The sequence below is a fragment of the Lycium ferocissimum genome, chromosome 9 (assembly GCF_029784015.1).
Source record: "Lycium ferocissimum isolate CSIRO_LF1 chromosome 9, AGI_CSIRO_Lferr_CH_V1, whole genome shotgun sequence".
Classification (NCBI taxonomy): Eukaryota; Viridiplantae; Streptophyta; class Magnoliopsida; order Solanales; family Solanaceae; genus Lycium; species Lycium ferocissimum.
Genome location: NC_081350.1, coordinates 28,805,622 through 28,806,880, shown reverse-complemented (window position 1 = coordinate 28,806,880; position 1,259 = coordinate 28,805,622). Strand labels below are relative to the sequence as shown.

At 42.0% G+C, this 1,259-nt stretch overlaps 1 protein-coding gene across 1 annotated transcript; it reads left to right on the top strand.

The window, feature by feature from the left end:
* Positions 1–721: 721 nt before the first annotated feature.
* On the top strand, positions 722–1,259 carry LOC132031762 (uncharacterized). The gene is made up of 2 exons (XM_059421675.1): positions 722–856; positions 951–1,259. The coding sequence occupies exons 1-2, from the start codon at positions 722–724 to the stop codon at positions 1,257–1,259; spliced, it is 444 nt and encodes a 147-aa protein (XP_059277658.1).

Genomic DNA, 1,259 nt, shown 5'->3' with positions numbered 1-1,259 from the left:
TAATGTTGAGGACAACTCTTCAATGTCCTTTCCTATGATGCTAAAATAGATGGAGTGACGGATAATATATTAAGGCATTTTTAAGTGCTTGGACGGATGCATGCCAACCACACTCTTGATACCTTCAGAGGTGTACTGGGTATATGCTGCAAACTTCATTGGACCATGCAAAGGATCCTTGACCTTCCAAATCCAATGATTATTAAAATCCAACAGATCCTTCTCTGTTCTGCAATACAACTTGGATTTCTTTTCAACATGTGAATGACTTAGAGATTGAAGAAGGCGGAACTTTAGATGGACAAGGGCCTTCCGCTTGGAACAATCCTCAATGTGCAACCCTTCCTTCTACATTGAAATTCGATTTTAGTCAGAATGCTGTAGTGCACAACATGCAATGCATCAATAACAAGAAGTACCATTTCAACCTCTTCAATTGCAATAATGTGAGATTTAGTCATCTTAACATAACGGCACCAGGCGACAGCTTCAACACCGATGACATTCATATTGGTGTCTCCACCAACATCTAAGTTTTGGATTCCAACATTGGCACCAGATATGATTGTATGTCTATGGTCACTGGCAGCCAAAACGTCAACATTTCAGGGGTCACTTGTAGCCCTGGCAGTGGAATAAGCATCCGAAGCTTAGGGAAGACACTAATATGATGTTGTCAGAGACATACACATCAAAAATTTCACTCTCATCGCTACTCAAAATGGAGCGAGAATTAAGCTTTGGGCCTAATCGTATAACTATAAATTTTGAGGATATTTTCGTGAACAATGTTCGGAATCCTCTAATTGTTGATGAGCCTTATTGTCCGATGCCTCCTTGCAGCAGTGCAAGCTCAGTGCAAATCAAGAATGCGGAGGGAGGAAGGCGAAGAGGGTTCGGCAGAAAATTACACTGTTTATACATGATTAAAATTACACTGCTTTTGGGAGGATTTGGATGAGTTAGTGGGAGGCATACCGCCTACTGAGAAGCTATTCGTGGGAGGTGATTTCAATGGGCATATCCGGCCTATTTCGGGGGGTTATGATGATGTGCATGGAGATTTTGGCTTCGGGGACAGGAATGGAGGAGGAGTTGCACTTTTGGATTTCGCAAGAGCTTTTGGGTTGGTGATAGCCAATTCGAGTTTTCCAAAGAAGGAGGAGCACTTGGTAACCTTCCGTAGTTCGTTAGCTAAGACTCAGATAGACTTTTTACTCCTTAGGAAGGATGATAAAGGTCTCAGGCAAAGACTATAA